Source organism: Hippoglossus stenolepis, chromosome 19 (genome assembly GCF_022539355.2).
Source record: "Hippoglossus stenolepis isolate QCI-W04-F060 chromosome 19, HSTE1.2, whole genome shotgun sequence".
NCBI classification, from domain to species: domain Eukaryota; kingdom Metazoa; phylum Chordata; class Actinopteri; order Pleuronectiformes; family Pleuronectidae; genus Hippoglossus; species Hippoglossus stenolepis.
Window position 1 is genome coordinate 17,448,347 of NC_061501.1, and position 15,821 is coordinate 17,464,167.

The following is a 15,821-nucleotide window of genomic DNA, read 5'->3' on the forward strand; positions in this document are numbered from 1 at the left end:
TTGATGGAAACACAGAGACGGAATCACAGGGGCGTCAAATCCGAACCCTTCATGTGATAAATGAAACACCAGAATAGCTTAATCTTTTTTCACACGCACCCCCCCGCCTCCTCAAAAAGAGAGGTTGGAAACCCAGTCATTATTGTGTTGTGTGGATGGGAAGCGTTCACTGTGTCTGGAGCTCTCCTGTCCCCCGATGCCCCACGTCTGCAGCTTGTATTTCTGCTCAGCAGGAAGCAGCTGGGTCTCACAGGTCCTCATCGACACTTTGATCAGCCGACCATGAGCTGTTTTGATTTCCTTTGATTTGACAGGCTGCGCCCCCGCTCCCTTCCTCCCAACCCCCCCCCACCCAGACGACACCTTGCTCACTGACACATGCTGCGCCTTGTTTTTTCCAGACTGTCGCTGAGGAGAGACGTCCAAATCCAGCTGAAGGTGTCATTTCAGTTTCAAATACTATTTTCTGATTTATGGCCGTCATCACCCCCCCATCCCTGAAAGCTCATACCTGCCAGACTGTGATGTGTGAACCGCTCTGTGTCACTCTGTCAACATCCCAGACGCACGCGGGGAGAAGTGGCAGGAAAAAAACGCTTCGAGTAATTCTCGGTCTTCGGAGTCAAAACGCTCAGAGGGAAATATTTGCCTTTTATTTCATTTTTATTTACATAACAAAAGATCAGCAGAAAAGTGTCCACGATATCCATTACAGATTTTATCTGTAAGACAACAAATGGGAACTCCAGGTTTACACTTGTTGAAACGTGCACTGAAATACTCGGAGACTATTCTATCCTCGTTGCTACAGTTTAGCTTCGGCTAATGTGAAGTCTCAGGGGTTTAAAGTTGTTCAAATCTAATGGAGCATTTTCATTTGGTTTTACTTTGATCATTCAGTGTTTCTTTGATAAGCTAAGTTATTATATTCTTGCTGTTAATAGTTTTACACAACATATAATCTTTTAAATGAGGAGTTTGGACGTGTGCAATATATAGAAACCACCTTGTGATGTCATCACGCCACGTTGATGTCTTTCCGACCACTGAGCACGCAGCAGCTATTACTAGTACGCCGATCTTTGAACCTGGCCTTCAGTTTCGTGACTACACACACACACACACACACACACACACACACACACACACACACACACACACACACACACACACACACTCATACTCACAAGGTGAACACAGAGCCGGCCGCCCTGTCACGTCTGGTAATAAATGATGTGCTAAAATGAGTTATAGTCAGAAGAAGAACTCATTTGATTTGACTAATTGCGACGGCTGCAGCTTCACATCAGCTCTGGTTAAATATGAAACATATTTCACACGGAACACGGACGCAGGAAGTTGCTCCTGCATCTCCTCCACTAAAGGACATTAAGATGGTGGACAGAAGCAAACATTACAGCAATAACTACAATAAAAAGGATGTTATAATTATAGACATGGGATAATTGGAGCCTGATTCTAGGCCACAGTCGTCCTCTCCCCCTCTCTTGTTATCAGATTCCTTCCTCTCCCTCCCGATGTCAGACTTTGCTCCAGTCCTTAACAGACTCATCCTTCGCTCCGCGGCGCCCTGCCTGCCGGGCCCGATATTTGTTGCAGAATGCATTTGCTCACGAATCCGTTTCAAGTAAATTAGTTTTCTAGGACCCCCCGGCCCGCCCGCCGGCCAATTGCAAACCCTTCTGCAGCTTGTGTCCCTTGCTGGGGGAACAGTGGAAGGTCAAGTCATCCACCCCAGGCAATCAAGCGGCCGGCCTGTTGCTTAATAGGAGGACGAGAGCTGCCGGAGAGACGGAGGCGGCTGGCAGTCACAGTTACTCTCTCCTCCACCGCATCAAATGTGTTTTCTCCTGCTGCAAACAAAGCAGGTCATTACGTTCAATTACTTTGCTACAGAGCAATTAAGCATCAGAGAAAAACGTGCCTTCACCCAGATCTCATCCAGCAGCCTCTACCACCCAGTGAATGGGTGCTCAGTCATGAGCTTGGCTGTAAAGCCTCCATTAAATGTTACGTTCTGTTATGAGTTTTATGACAAATATACGGAGGAGATCAGAGCTCGTTTTCATGCCTTCATCCAGGCAATTTCCTGTCATTCATTTAGGTCCAGAATGAAAAATGTCTCATAACTTACTGTCACATAAATGCCACATCAATTTCCTCAGGACGTCGTTTTTCATATCATGAGTTTAGTGCACACGCTGTGAAAAGGCTCCGGACGATAAGGGACATTCAAGTTGGAAGACGCGTCTCCACGTCTTCCAACTCTACAAATATGAAGCCAAACTATCTCAAATACGAATGCCGCCATCTTGCACTGGTCATTTGAAGCCAGAGTCTGTTTAGAGGTAATACGGGATTTGAGCCCCGGGATCAAAGTCCTGCTGAAACCTGTGCTCGACTTATTTTGAGTCCGTCTTAGCTGACGATCACGTTTCATCATCAAATAACTAATTAATCAGTGTGATCTTTGAGAAAATCTGTGATATTTATATAGGTGTTGGATGTTTTGTGGCATCAGTTTGAAAATATCACCTCCTCTGAAACTCAGATATTTGTGTGTGAAGCGTCAAACTACTTTCAAATGATGTGCTTGGATTAAACCATGTGACATAAAACATCATCTTGCTTCAGGGTCTCGATAAGATTCTGTATTTATTCTGATGATCTTCACTAATCATTCTCTCTTTGTGCTCTGGTCATTTCTTCAGTTCATGGCCACGCTGCTTTACAGCGGAGGACTCTTCAGTTGTCAGTGCTGCACAGAAACTGTCGTCCTGAATGAGCCCGTGCACACAATTTCTTTACAGCCCGCACTTTATAATCAACTCCATTCAGGCAAAGTCCTTGTTATTAAAATCCACGTCGGTACTGTTACGCTGGGGCCTTTGACATTGAATCAGAAAAGCTCGATAAAAGGGGTGATTTTCGATAACGAATCTCCGCCGTCGAGGTTATTTGGTTTGTCTTTGTCAGGAGCCGCCCTCCTCGCTCAGTTGCTTATCTTCTGTCTTAGGAGACGAGAAGTTTTAATGAGTTGTATTATTGCCTGCTTCGAGGAGGAATCCCCCCCGCGCAATCTCGCCTTTTAATATTTCAAATCATCCTCACCTCGTAGAGAAGAACGCTGGACGTGTATAAGCCACGTAACTGGAGGACTTCTGTAATTACCTCTTGAATCAGCTTGTGATCTTTGCTGACTTGTCCCATCATCAAAGCTCCGAGCGCAGTCATTGACTTTAAATCTAAGTATATAAACCTGTGTGTGCTTCGGGGCTCGGGCAGGAACCAGTTTTCCACCTTTACCTTCAAACCTCCCTCTCTTCCTCCTCGGCGCCTCGTTGCTGCGCCGCATTATTTTGAAGTTAAACAACAAGACACATGCGGTAAATCACGGCGAGGGAGGCTTTTGTTAGTCGTGCTTCTCGGAGGGATGTGTCAAGAAGGATATGGGTTCCAGCGCCTGTGAAAGAAGATCCTATTACAGCATTTCCCCTCGTCGGGCATCACCAAGCCCCCCTCATCTCCAGGACCCTTTGTATTACACTTTTTTATTTATCTCTCTGCAGCCCTGGATCACACATTATGCACACGTCAAAGGCCATTTTATCGCGGTGCATGTCCGTAAAGTCTCTGTATTGGAATTTCCCCTGTGGCACCGGTGTCCTACGTCTCAGACACCTTGCATCATAGCTACAGGCTGTGGAGAGAGGCCCCGCCATGCACTGCTCGGCACCATTAGAAACCCAAGGGCACGGCTAACGCAGCGCAGGGGCTCTATCGGCCACAAAGTCACAACAAAGCCTTTTTCTGTGAGGAATGAGACGACCATGGAGGTTGAAGGAACGAGAGGCGGGCGGGAGATTGAGGCCGAGCGAGCGAGCAAGGGAAGCAGAGGGAGAGAGAGAGAGAGAGAGGCCCGGCGCCATCAAAGAACATGTGGCCCCACTGTGACAAATGTTCTCCCGACTTGTGATTTATTACGGTCTCGAGACTGAGAGAGCAGCACCTCCAGAGCAGCTGTGGATAATACAGATGGCGTCTCGTAGAGGACAAGTCTCATTTCCCTGCTTTTACATGTGATTGTCTTATGTATTATGCACCGTCAGGCCATGAGGGGGCACGGGCGTGATTGCAGTTCAACACGGGTCACCTACTCCATTAAGCCCTGTGAGTCATGTTGGGGAAAATAGCATCTCGGTGCCTCTGTGAAATAAAGAAGATGCTCACTTATATAGGGTTGGAGTCACAGCTCTATTGCTCAGTCGGGCAGAGGAGTAAAACTGCTGAACCGCACAGTTTGGTCTCTCACTGTTTATTGAATAAGCTTTTAATGGAGCACGGTGCCACAACGCTGGACCACTTGCATATAATTAAGAGGCGGCTTGTGTATTGTCTCTGTTTGTGCTTTATCTAAACTATATTTTGTGGCATCAGAATTCAAGTTTGTCTGCCAAGGAGGTTATTGGTTTATAACAATAAACTACTGGCCTGATGGAGGGATGGGGCTTCGGGGGGGATTGGTGCCCATGTTGATTAAGGGGGCGACTCAAGGATTTTCTGATGATGATGCGATGCCCTAAAAGGAAGCTGTTTACTCGCAGCCCCTCGTCTATGGCTGGATACATTTTTAGTTTTGCTTTTATTTGAACATTTTGTAGAGAAGCAATTATCCAGTTTTTCAAAAAGAGGGAAAGCAATTAGAGGAAAGTGTGGCGGGGAATAAATAAAGAATAAAGTATGATTTGCTGCAGCAGTGATGTGGGTTTTCTTTCTGCTCCTTTTTCCACTTAATCATCGTGTGACCCCTTGAATTAGTGTGTTTCTTGATAAAGTGCATCTCAGGTCCTTGAGGTTGGTTTTGCAGAAGTTTCCACAAAAGTGTCAAAACTTTAATATTTGAAATGAAAAGAAAAGTCACTATTCTGCCATCAAAGGTATTTATTTATTTATTAACCTGGATGGAACAGAAGCGAGAGAAAGTTTTCTTTTATTTTGCCAGTCACATTATGATTCCATTAATATCAGATTCAGAACAGCTTGTTCAGTCAAGAGACTCGTGCTGTTCTTTCTTTTCTTTGTTCTTAGCTTTGCTTTCTTGTAGCTGCTCAATTACTGCGTCATCGGGAACGAGACGTTCCCTCTTGACATTTAATTACAGACGTGTTGGTCTCTGCTACATAAACATGCTCATAGGCTGCGCGTATGAAAACGTGGCTCGGAACGAAGGAGATTTATTTAAGTCAAGCGAAGATAATATTTTAAGAGACAACTTTGAAGGAGAGGTCAAACTCATATTTCTGTTAAATACAAATATTTCCCTCAGCATTAGTTTCTCTGTGTGTAACCTGCCGTTGCTGCTCATTGGATCTTGTTTAAAAAGTCTCTCAAATTAAACTTTTGGATGAGATGTTCACAAAGGCCATGATTCATTATTTACAAGATCCAAATCTTTAAAAAATAACAAAATCATTCAATTATCATTTATTTACAATCACTGGATCTTATTGTGTGACGATAATTTAAAAAGATCTTATATTTATATTCAGAATGTGACCTTGTGTTTTCTTAGGTTGATGAATAAGGGGTAAATTTCCTTTAACACTTTACTCTGCTGTATATTGTCTGTAAAATAAAGCTTGTTACATAAAAAAAAACCCTGGTAAAGTTCAGCAAATACAAAGTTTAGAAAGTAAAGTTAAAAACACAAAAACTTTTCAACTCTGCAGTAGAATAATGACGTGTCATATTTATAGAAAGTAGTTTGAGTAGGAATATCCTTTCTGCCCATATCACTTTATGATAATCACATGACCCTAATGATGTTTGAAGCCTGTTTCAAAATCGTTTCCACTCGGCCTCGGTACTCACCAGCTCCTGCGCAGAGGGAGAAAGGTTCATTGAGCGGGGGTGTTTTTCTCTCCGGGTTCCATCGTCTCGGTGAAAGGAGTCCGGGACGTGGCGCTGGATTCAGAGTTGTCCGTTAAGTGCTGCTGAAAATCTATTTCAGCACTGTGAGGCTTCTGATGGCGTCGGCATCAGTACGGGGATGTGTCCTCTTCGCCTGTTGCTGAAATGCGTTACTGTCTGCCTGCCTTTCAGCGCTGCCCTTAAATGTGTTTGCTGGGGTATGGGGTATTTGGAAGGGTGCTATTACTCCAGGAATTGTTGGTCCTTGAAGGAGCGATACGCTGCTGAATCAGCCTCTTCTCGGAGATCATGCGACACACTGTTGTGGCCACTTTGATTGCTTTGATATTTTTCTCTCCTGGGTTTGGATGTGTGTCCCTTTTTTTAAAGAAAGCTCTCCACACTCGGGAAGCATTTTATGAAAATGCAGAATACAAAGCACCGACTTAAAGCGACACTGTGCAAAAACCCATCGAGTGCACGATGCAGGCGCTGTTGTCATGACAACAGACCCTTTCAAACGCGAGACGATGTCCGTGCGGCACCTGTTGAGAACACGTCATTAGCATTTATTGGCACGGGGAGAGAAACAGCAATGTGGTGTGAGCACAAGCAGTAAAATGTTATTCTATTATAATAAAAACAGAGAAGTCACACTTGAGGCTGTTTACTTTGGTTGCATGTGTTTCACCGTGGGGTGTGAATGCCGAGAGGAACCACATATGCATCGGGAAGTGAACGGCCTCAAAAGTAGAGATGTCATTTCAGGAAGCCTCCAACCGGCTTGTGCTTCCACGTCCTTGAGGCTCAGCGTTACCCTCCAGCCGGGAGGACGTGCTGCACGCTACGAGTATGCTAATAAGGCTGCAAAACTCATTCAGCACCACAGACGCGCTCATCATCTCGGGGCTGGGAACGCGGGCACGGTTGTGGAATCTGGCTCTGTTGACATTTCACGGCCGAGTGGTGTGAAGGCTGATGAGTCACACCTGGCACAAAGTGCTGTGTGCCGGCGAGAGGAGAGACGGCATCCTGATGCAGCCCCTCTCTGTCAGGATGATGCTCCCGACCTGTATTTATTTAAGGGCCTCGCAAAGAGTATTCGCCAGGAGAGGTAGCAGGAGGGAGAGATGGTGTAGAAACAATTACGTTTCCCCCGTATCTGGAAGCTGTGCCGGGGAAATAAGAGCGGAAAAATTGAGGCAGCAGTCGCATGACGCACCACCTGCTGGGAAACAGAGTCTCGGAGTGTGAATCTCAGACCTTTGGTCTTGGCTCAGTGTCAGCGCCAAGGTAATCACTTATCTATCCTCGACCTCTCCCTTGAGGCCGTGTCACTCTTATTTTGTGAGCAAGCTTCCTCCATCATATACAATATGAGATTTGTCCGATTCTGAATTTACGTTCCAGGAAATAGCTCTGCAGCCCACATGGAAACGGACACCTCCGAGTATTTAATCAAAACAAGTCACAGGGTTTTGCAGCGCTGAACAACTTTTGGCTTTGAAACATCCCATTACACTTGCTCCCCTGGCTATTCTACGCACTGGGGGCTCGCTGCATTGTGAGGTTTGATTTTGGAATTAATGTAACACTGATAGATGGCTGTGGCCGTATGCAATGACAGGATATGTTCTAGGAGAGTGGAGCTGGTTGTAACTCAGAAAATATGTTTTTATTTCTTCCAGATTCCATTTTCTTCACAAATGGCCGTGTTGGGACCCGTGTTTGTGGATGGGAGGGTGTTTTATTAACGTGGGTGCAGACACCGAAAGCAAAACACAAAAACACACTTTACCCGGTTTAAATAATCATATTTAACAAACTGACGTTATATGTTAATGGAGTTTTTTTTCTCAGAACGAGCTGCATTGTTCCTGCTCAGTTTCAAACTTCCCAGCGTTTCTACATGAGGCTTAATCAAGACCACACCAGATTTCCATGTAATGTGCACGATCCCTCTCATACCCAGTGGTGTTCACAGGGATTTAACGCTTTACTTCTCCCAACGTCTCAATTAAAAAAGGGGTTCGGCACCGAGCACTTCAGGAAACAACTGTTTGCTTTACTTAAACTAAAAAGCCTCGCGCCGACTTTGCTTTGGTTTTTGTGCTTCTAAAATTAAATTGAGGGAAGAAGCAGAAACTGAAGTCAATCTGCCCAACTCGGTGTCTTTCAGACCAGCAGCTCGTCTTTTTCAACCTCCTCCTCTAAATGTGACCGATCGGAGGAATATCAGCTCATTTTCTAAGTTTCCACTCAGTTGGGTTTTTCATTCTCACAAATGTTCTGTCTTTTTAGGGCCTGTTTCTTAAAAGCGTGCAGATATAATACTCCCACCCTAAACGCACAGGTTAATTGCAGATGCATCTTTAACATTTGCAATATTGTCATCTGCATAATCATGTAATTACAAAAGCTATAATCGATGCCAAACGAATGCGTCTGTGTGTAGTATTTTCACATCATGCCGTGTATTGATTATGTTGAAGTCCTAATTAGGCAAAAGCACTTCCAGTCCATCAGGCTGGCGGCGGCCGGCTCGGCTTTGGCACTGAAGTGATGAGGCAGAAGCGGAGCGGGTGGCTCCATTTGTTCAGGCAGGTTGGCACTGTCACTCACTTAATTCCCGACTTTCCAGGAATGTGTATTTAAACAGAGCCGCCCTCCGGAGCATTCATCACCGTCGCCTCTCGTCCATTCGTCAACATCGGAGGCATGAAGTTTGTACACGGCCACAATAAGGTGGTTATATTGTGTTCTCGGCTGCCGCAGTGCGACCACATAGCATCCGTCATCAGCCAATAGGGCTTTGGCCCAGAGTGGTTGTCATTAGTTTGGCGCTGATTGATTGGCTGTTGAGAAGTCGTTTCGGTTTCATACATCATCTCCTCGATGGTAAATACAGGCTGAGTTTGTCGAGGAGGGCGGTTAATGTGGTTTTGAGCCACAACCGGCTGGAGCTGCGAGCGCCGGGTGGGCTATCATTCTTTTCCACATTTCAAAAGCAGAACACATATGGGCTGTGGTGGCTTTATGTGCCGAGAATCAAAATGCAATGATTTCTTCAGGGAAAAAAAAAAAAATGTTATTGGAAGAACCAGAGAAGCCAGATTCTTCAAAAACATAATCCACAAATGGACTCTAAAGCAATTCAGCCCTGTTTTTTTTTTGCCAGTGCAATACAAGATCCTTTTCAATGGGGTTTTAACAACTATAGCACAATCGCTTGAAGAACATTGGTCTCTCTACAGTCGGTGGGTCATTTGAGCCGGACTGAAAAGTCCCAACAACTACTCAATGGATTGCTAAGAGGTTTTTAACAGACATTTACGGTCTAAAGTCTTTTATTTTGGTGATTCGCTCTGTCTTCCTCAAGCTCCACTTTAAGGTTGACATCTTTCTTTTCTAATGAAACGTCCTGACAGCTACTGGATTGGATGTAATTCCGGGATTACCCCTGAGCCTAAATACAGCCTAACACTGTCACTAGCATAGCTGTAGATTCTAAGTCATGTTGACTCAGCAGGCGTGGGAGGGACTGGTCCCAGTACGCTCTCACTTTTTCCTCAAGTAGAAAAGGTCGAGATGGCGAAGCTCCCCACACCGACACAGGAGAAAGCTGTTTCTCCGAGGACTGGTGCAGAGAAATTGCCAACGAACCAAAGAGTCAAAGAACAGGTTGAGTCTGAGCAAATTGCAAAACGGCCCTTTGACACAAAACAACTCAGTAATATCTCGTCCAAGGATTGCAGATTTCTCCTCGGAGGCCGTCCAATCGGGATTCCAGGTTGTAATTGACTTCCCACAGCCGCCACCTGGTTTTAATTAGCAAACGCAGCACATTCAGTTAGGAACCTGCAAAGCAAAGAGTCAAACTGGAGACCGAGGTATTAATTAACATTAAGTACAACTCCGAGCAAATCCAGGCGAGTCATTCCCTTCCCGTGTTTAACAGAGATTGCATAACGAGGGCGGCCTAATTGAACGAGGCCTTGAAGAGACGTTTGGTTCCCATCGTGAAATGTAGATCACGTGTGAGGTTTCTTCCAGAGCGGCTGCGGACGCGCCAATTATATTTCAGTCTCCAGGGCCGAGTTGTTCAAATTGTTTTATTTGGAAATATGAAGTTTAACCTGGATTGGATCTGAGATTAACAAATCAGATTCACCAGTGCTCTAAATGGGAATATTTATCACAGTTCAGGCTCCTACCTATTTAAAGAACAACAGCTGGATTAAGCATGGGGTCATCTTAAAGTGTTTTTAGGTGAAGAGATATAGAAAAGAGCAGAACAAACTAAACTCCCTTTTCACCTAAAAAGATTCTTTACCAGATGCGCTCCAAAATTTCATGGTGATCAGTTCTGTAGTTTTTGAGTCAACCTGCTGAAAATCAGACAAACAAACACAAAGCAATAAAAACATAACCTCCTCGGCAGAGGTAACGATACGACCGTTTCTTTTTCCATTTCACCTGATTTGTTTCTTAAAAGTCAGACCTCTCAATTGACCTTTTTTCTTGTAGCGAGCACACCTCAGCAGATACGCTCACTGTGATACAGATGTGCAATTGAGCGCTTAAATGGAGCTCTGAGTAGGTGCTTCGCAAACCTTAACTACCTGCGAGAGGAACTGTACTGAGACACTCGTCTGTTCTGTCCTGCGCTCCATCACTTCATCGCTCCATCGTAATGTCCCCCTCTGTCGTAACGTTTATGATGCATCTGAGGCTGTTGACGACCCGGAACAACCTCCCGCTTTCGCTCAGCATGACGGGACTGATGTGTCTCTTATGATCGGGACATTTTAATAAACAGACTGGGATAAATAACAGTTAGAAATACATATATTATTTTTGTTTGGTACTGACAGATGTTTAGAAGATTGTTTAACAGTGATCACATCCATCTTGTTTTTACTTTACAGTAATTAAAAGCTTAATATGTAAGTTCTACTTTATCTACTTCATACCAAGTGCAGAATGTAAATAAAGGTGTGTGTATAGATACTAGATGTTGCATTATTTGACCAATCTTGAAGTTTAATTCGACTTTCTTCCTGAGATCCAGCTCCTACTGGGATCGGGATAATCCGGATCTTTTTGCAGTTAAGTAAAGTTGTCACAGTCTTTGACAAAGTTGATTTAAACTGATTGAAACTGAAATCAGATCCGATTACCTCCGAAAAACTGGGCCCGGGATTTAAATGAAATCTCATATTGACTGAACTTTATTAAAAGCTCCACTTTATTGCAAACTACGCCGTCCCCTGCACGGATCACAACTTTACACAGCCACTCAAGCCTTAAACTTAATTTCCAACATTGTCTTTATTGACTCTCGGTGTTATTACAACTGCTGCTCCTGTGTGAGGACAATGTGTAATCCTGTTACTGCACAATCAGGCCACTTAGTGTTTCAGCATTAATGCATCGCTGCAGCAGAGCTCTGGACTTTTTCTTTCTTATTATAACAGCAGGAAAGTTGTGTCATGCAGAGACTCACATTCATATTCTGCAGGAACACATGGGAGAAGAAAAAGACATTTAAACCTTTGCTGCTTTTATTACTGTTTGGCAGCAGCTGCTTAAGTGAAGTGGTTTTATGTTGCAATTAATACGAATAATTGATACTGGAGTGTTTGAATGTCCTTCTGGTTGCACATTAACTTATATTCCTCACGACTTCAACGTTAAAAATGCAGATTTCAACGTGCGTTTTTAATTGTTATCCTGCAACACAAAGGCTCCTTCGTGCTGACTTGCAAACCGTGCGTGCGTGCGTGTGTGTATGTGTGTGTATGTGTGTGCGTGTGCGTAAAGCGCCTGTGGAATATTGAATGGCTCACGCAGATTCCCGCGTCAAACGTGTAAAGAAGAGATGTGCGTCTCTCTCTCTCTCTCTCTCTCTGCCCTCTCTCTCTCTCTCTCTCTCTCTCTCTCTCTCTCTCTCTCTCTCTCTCTCTCTCTCTCCTCCCCCTCTCTCCTCCCTCTCTCTCTGCTGTCTCCTCCTCTTTCGCTTCCACTGAGGTTCTTGTTATTTCTCACCTTGGCCGCTGCACACGCAGCCGTGAATACACCGTCCACCTCTGGGTTTGTTTTTTGTTCCTGTTACCGGCTCCTTGCCTCCTCCTTCTCCTCCTCCTCTGCCGCTGCACCGGTGCATCCTCCAGCGTTTGCACATCTGTTTTCCTCCTCTTCTTCCTCTTCCTCTCGCCGGGGAAGCAGCAGTTTCTCCCCCAGCCTCGGGGAATCATGACCACGGCGAAGGAAGGCAATGCGCCGTCGAAAACGGTTCAGCAGCAGGAACAGGTATCGATGAGCTTCACTGTCACTCGTGCCCTCGCTTGTTAATACCGACATGAACCTGTGCTGCCCCGCTGTGATTGGCCAACACTGAGTTTTATCGTCGCGTGCATGGGTGGTAAATAGAAAAGCATAATTAGGTGCAGTTAGTTAATAATAGACGTTTGCACCCGGGAGTCATTGGGAAGTGGTGGCTGACACTTCTTCACGACTGTGGTGGTAGTGCTGCAGCCTCGTGCTCGGTTGTCATCATCATCCTCATCCTCCTCATCATCATTATTCTTATTCTTATTATTAAGCTCTGAGCTCAATCCAGGCACTTTACGCGCAGACGACGCGCAGCTCGTGTTTTCCAGTGCGCGTCACCTTGTTGCAGCCGCAGGACACGCGGATCAGCCCATTGAGCCCCAACTTGAGCTGGAACGAGACCGTGCGTGTGAACGGGCCTGTGAAAGTGCGAATGGTGCTGCGTGTCAACTGTTTGATTCCCGTTGAAAACCACCGTGTCACGCCGCTGACACCCCCCCTCTCCGGAGCCTCGGTGTGAAAAGCCCTGTTGCGTCGTGGCGCGGTGCAGCCGTGTTGTTCTCCTGTTGCCTCCTCCATCAGTCAGGCGGTGTGATGATGGAGCATCCACAGAGGAACACACTCACCTGAATAAGACAGGAAACAATGGCTGTTTGTTTTGGACTATCAATATTTCATGTTCTGAGGGTCGGTGGGTGGGGGGGGGGGAAAGAGACCCTATTTTCCATTGTGCTTTGTTTATGTCAGGGGTTGACAAATCACACACAGCCTGGAACAGTAACTGTGAACAATAATGCTTTACACGGGTTCCTGCAGGCAATGGAAGCGTTTAAAAGTTTGTGAACATGTTTGCACAATAGTTACTGAACGAGAACAACCCCCCCCCCCCAAGCATAGAATATAATAACAAAACTACATTAACAGATTTATTTTGGCAAGTTCCCTATATTGTACCACCACTGCTCTCCGAGTCTTTCACCTCAAACCTTAACTCTACAGCGTCTGTCTGTGCCCGGCTCCGTGTCTGTGCTGCACGTGTCTCCAGATGACAGAGAAGGTGAAAGGGACTCTTGGCGTCATCCTGCCAAACAGACAATAATTCATCCTGCAGCACATGCAGCACAGGCCATACGCAGGCGTGAACATTACCAGGAGCAACTTATTCGACTCTGAAGTGACAATATTGTGGTGAAATGATAAATAATATGGAAGATTCATTGTTAACAAACTTGAAAATGTTGATTTGTCGAGCAGAAACGATAACAAAATGCTGCCTTCCAGTTTTCAAATGTAAGAAGCTTCACCTTGTTGTCTGGTGCATATGATTATAAATGAAGGTCTTTGGGTTTAAGACTGATAATTGGGACACAACTGGAGTCATGCAGTCAGAAAACAGTGAAGAATGCCTTTCACAAGAATATAAATGCTATTTTTGGAAAGAATAACAATATTAAACCAAAAATACAATCAAATAAAATCAACATTGATTAAATCAACTAATCAAATACTCGACTTATCCTTTCTAATCCTTTTGCCTACAGCGCTAATCTTTTACAATTTTGGCTTTGGCTTATTAGCCTATACGGTATTGGCTGCATTAGGTATTTGTAATCAGTATTAAATCATTTGATTCTGATAATTTATAGCAACAATTGTCCTTAACACCTGCAGAAACTAATCCTTGTGCTAATTACTGACAAGATTAGAGACGTGTTGATGCTGAAACTCCTGTAAATAGCAAATGGTGGCTGTCAGTGGATTTTCCTGAAGCGTGACGCTCCAGCAAAGTGAGAAATTGCTTCAAGCGTATTAGGTTGTAAAATCGGCAATGTTACATATAGGCATGCATGCCTGCACAGGGGCACGCACACACACATCTGGTGTTTGCCTACACACACACACACACACAAACAAACACACACAGCGGCTGTGATTACACCAGGACCTGCTGTGGCCTCCTGATTGATGGCCTGCAAGCACGTCTCGTGGTCCAGGGACAGAGGACGGAGATAGAGGGCAGCTCACTGGAGATAGCAACAGCTCTCCAGTAATCAGCTCGACACAGTCCACAGAGAGAATCACACCACTGACCCTCATTACTGCAACAGGGTGGAGGTGCCTGGTGGAGGGAAAGGTTAAATTGGGGTTTAGGGGCAGTAATGCATTTACACAGGAGAGACACGTTTGACTAATGTGAAGCTAAAGTATTGCTTTTTGTAGTCGAAGAGGAGTCAAGTTTGGTTAATTACATAGACAGTGCTGCAGGAGTAATATCACCGGGAACAAGCTAGTTAAACAAATTAAATTCTGCGGCTTGATTCTTCACACAAGAAAATGACAAATTAAAACTTGAACATCAGCAATAGAGTCCAGACTCTGCCCCAGTTTTTTTTTTTAAACTTGCTTTTTGGCAACTTAATCATCAGCTGCCTGTTAGACGCAGTCGAGTCGTTATCCCATTACATGAGAAATTAGGGTTTTTCAAAGTTCAGCTCAGAAGTCTGTTGCTTCTCTGAGCCAGTTGGAGTCCAGTGCAGCTTTAAAGCAGGATCCCAGCACCAGGCATTTAATGGGGAGGAAAACTTCAGCAGAGACGCCTCCGCCATCCATCCAGCCTCCATCCTCAGCCTTTCACTACTTTCTCTCTTTCTGTGACAAACTTGGGAAGCCTTAGTGTGGGGGAGTATACACGCAGAGAGCCAAGCTTTACAGCAAAAGGTCTGCTCTGGTAAAGTTGAATTTTCAGCATTTTGTATTAAATGGTTGATTTAAATCCAGAATGTCAGCTACGCAGGCAGCTTGAGAAACAGCTGAGCGGAGCAGCCTGTGGGCGCTGCCGAGGAGAATAGACGCCCAGGAGCCAAAGAAGGAAGTGACTAATTGGCAAGCTATTGCATTGGGTGTTACACATTTGTTCAGCCTCTATTTATTTATATACTTGTCATGATATCCACTCGGTAATGTGAGTGTTTTTAAATGTCATATTCATTTTAAGTAACATTTCCCAGGACGTCTTCTTGTCAAGTATTGATTAAAAGTTGTTTATTTGAAACGGGGGCCTGTCTGCAGTGAGCTGATAAATTCGAGCATAAAAATGTGAAGCTGCTCACATGAAAGTCAAAACCAAAATATCGACGTCAGGAAAAAAAGTTTGTGGAGAACTCGCTGCTTTAAGACGATGATGGGTTTTTATTAAAGAATTCATGACACTTCAACTGAACATTTTCTCTGGCAGATCTTTTCTCTATTCAGTTTTTTTTTTTTTTTGCTCACGTACAGAAAAACAAAGGGTGGTTTTAATTAGCCATGTTTGGTTGGATCCACCTCGCTGTGGAGGGGCTGCTGCCTCAGTGGCCCTCTGATGAATAGCTCCAGTGATAAGTGCTTAAACAGATGTTCATTAACTTAGCACGTTGCACACAGACCACAGAGGAATCGTCTGCACGGCACCTGCTTTGGCTTTTGTGTTCCTGCATGAACCTATCTGTGCCAGGCAGCGTTGCAGCAGAGATGGTGTGTCAATGCACTGTAGCTTGGATCTGTGCATGTTAACAAAG

The 15,821-nt window shown here is 44.8% G+C and overlaps 1 protein-coding gene across 5 annotated transcripts in view; it reads left to right on the forward strand.

The window, feature by feature from the left end:
• dpp6a (dipeptidyl-peptidase 6a) overlaps positions 1–15,821 on the forward strand; it is a 167,104-nt gene that overhangs the window by 80,167 nt on the left and 71,116 nt on the right. Inside the window, exon 1 of one of the 5 annotated variants that reach the window (XM_035142581.2) lies at positions 11,960–12,243. The exons of the other annotated variants lie outside the window; for them this stretch is intronic. Within the exon in view, the coding sequence (XP_034998472.1) occupies positions 12,187–12,243 (57 nt within the window). The 5' untranslated portion in view covers positions 11,960–12,186. Of the gene's footprint in view, positions 1–11,959; positions 12,244–15,821 lie in introns of those variants that run through there. 5 annotated transcript variants of the gene reach the window in all.